This window comes from Chiloscyllium plagiosum, chromosome 47, assembly GCF_004010195.1.
Source record: "Chiloscyllium plagiosum isolate BGI_BamShark_2017 chromosome 47, ASM401019v2, whole genome shotgun sequence".
Lineage (NCBI taxonomy): Eukaryota > Metazoa > Chordata > Chondrichthyes > Orectolobiformes > Hemiscylliidae > Chiloscyllium > Chiloscyllium plagiosum.
The window spans coordinates 9,578,177-9,579,724 of NC_057756.1; the positions used below are offsets into that span (position 1 = coordinate 9,578,177).

Here is a 1,548-nt window from a genome sequence, read left to right on the forward strand (position 1 = left end):
CGTGGGACACAGGAATCCAAAGACCGGGGGTGCCTGCAAAGGGACCTGGGCGATCACGGGACTGAAGGTCCGGGAATTGGTTAAATAGTGATAGATTATCACGGGATAATACAGGAATCTCCGATTTTACAAAGTCCTCGGCAATGTGAAATAAGGGATCCAAGGCGAATAAGGGAAAGGTAGGCTTGAGCGTAGACAATGAAAAATACCCCGGGGTACCTGCCGATAGTCCGTTAGGTATAATGTTAAATAATTGGGATCAGGGTAGGAGAAAAGGAAAATCTAGAAAGAAGATGGTGAGATACTGTCAAATGTGGTCCCAAAAACGTATTCAGGGAGACTCAGTGTGGTGGCCTAAATTCGGCACTGATGAAGACTGGGTCCGGCAAGCTCTAATTTTATATGTCAATTCGAAACCTAATGTTACTCGGGAGGAAAGTGATTACGCCCTTTGTTGGCTAACAGTCACACTATCTTGCAAAATGAAGGTAGCCAATGAAGACTCGAAAGGGCAGAAAGATCACTTACCGCCGCCCTACGTGACCCCGTCTGCCCCGCAAAATAGTCCTTCGGGTGGCGACGATTCAGGGGAAGGGGAAGAAAGCGGGGAGGAACCACCAGGTGCCTCAGGAGTACAGACTAGATCTCAAGCTGAAAAGAGTCACAGACGAAACTCTGTCCTGATTGCAAGAATGAATTCACTCCAGGAAGTGCCCATGGGAGGCGCGGAAGGAGGGACGGGATATGTGAACGTCCCCTTAACGAGTACTGAAGTACGGGATTACAAGAGGGAGATGAAGGGCCTACTGGAGAACCCCATGGGCCTGGCTGAACAATTAGATCAGTTCCTGGGGCCAAATACTTACACGTGGGATGAGATGTATTCCATCATGGGAACATTGTTCTCTAGCCAGGAGCGACAGATGATACGACAAGCTGCGCTGTTGGTCTGGGAGAGAGAGGGAGGAACAGGAGGGGAGCAGAAATTTCCCCTCACCGACCCCGGGTGGGATAAGCAAACGGAAGAAGGATGACGCAACATGAGGGACATGCGGGAATATTGGATAAAAGGAATAAGGCAGGCAGCCCCGAATGGGCACAATTTTACCAGGGCCTTTGGGAATCATCAAAACCCGGAGGAAACCCCTACAGACTTCCTAGACAGAATTAGGAAGAACTTGCAGCAGTTCGCTGGGGTGGACCCTGAGACGGACGTGGGACAACAACTCATACGGGTACAGTTTGTATCAAAAGCCTGGCCGGACATACGAAAGAAGTTAGAGAAAATGGATGATTGGAATAGTAGACCTCTAAGTGAACTACTACGGGAGGCGCAAAAGGTGTTTGTGAGAAGGGACGATGAGAAGCAAAAGAAGGCGACAAAGATAATGATGCAGACGGTGCAACAAGTGACAGCTGGAAGGAGGGAAAAGGGGGAGCCGTGGCAGGAACCGGAAAGGGGAGAGTCGTGGCAAGAGCAGAGGAAAAGAGGACCGGGGCCGGAACAAAGGAAGGGTGGAGGAACTCGAGGCCGCGACAGGGAAACGA

The 1,548-nt window shown here is 50.4% G+C and overlaps 2 protein-coding genes across 4 annotated transcripts in view; one reads left to right on the forward strand and one right to left on the reverse strand.

Moving 5' to 3' along the window:
- The window catches only part of LOC122544212, a 52,074-nt gene that overhangs the window by 8,770 nt on the left and 41,756 nt on the right, over positions 1-1,548 (reverse strand). The window lies entirely within an intron of this gene.
- LOC122544214 lies at positions 159-1,546 on the forward strand. The gene is made up of 2 exons (XM_043683289.1): positions 159-1,029; positions 1,278-1,546. The coding sequence occupies exons 1-2, from the start codon at positions 243-245 to the stop codon at positions 1,292-1,294; spliced, it is 804 nt and encodes a 267-aa protein (XP_043539224.1). The 5' UTR covers positions 159-242; the 3' UTR covers positions 1,295-1,546.

What these genes read in the sequence shown, in the direction of transcription:
- LOC122544214 (XM_043683289.1), top strand. Translation starts at nt 243, where the DNA reads ATGTTAAATAATTGGGATCAGGGTAGGAGAAAAGGAAAATCTAGAAAG.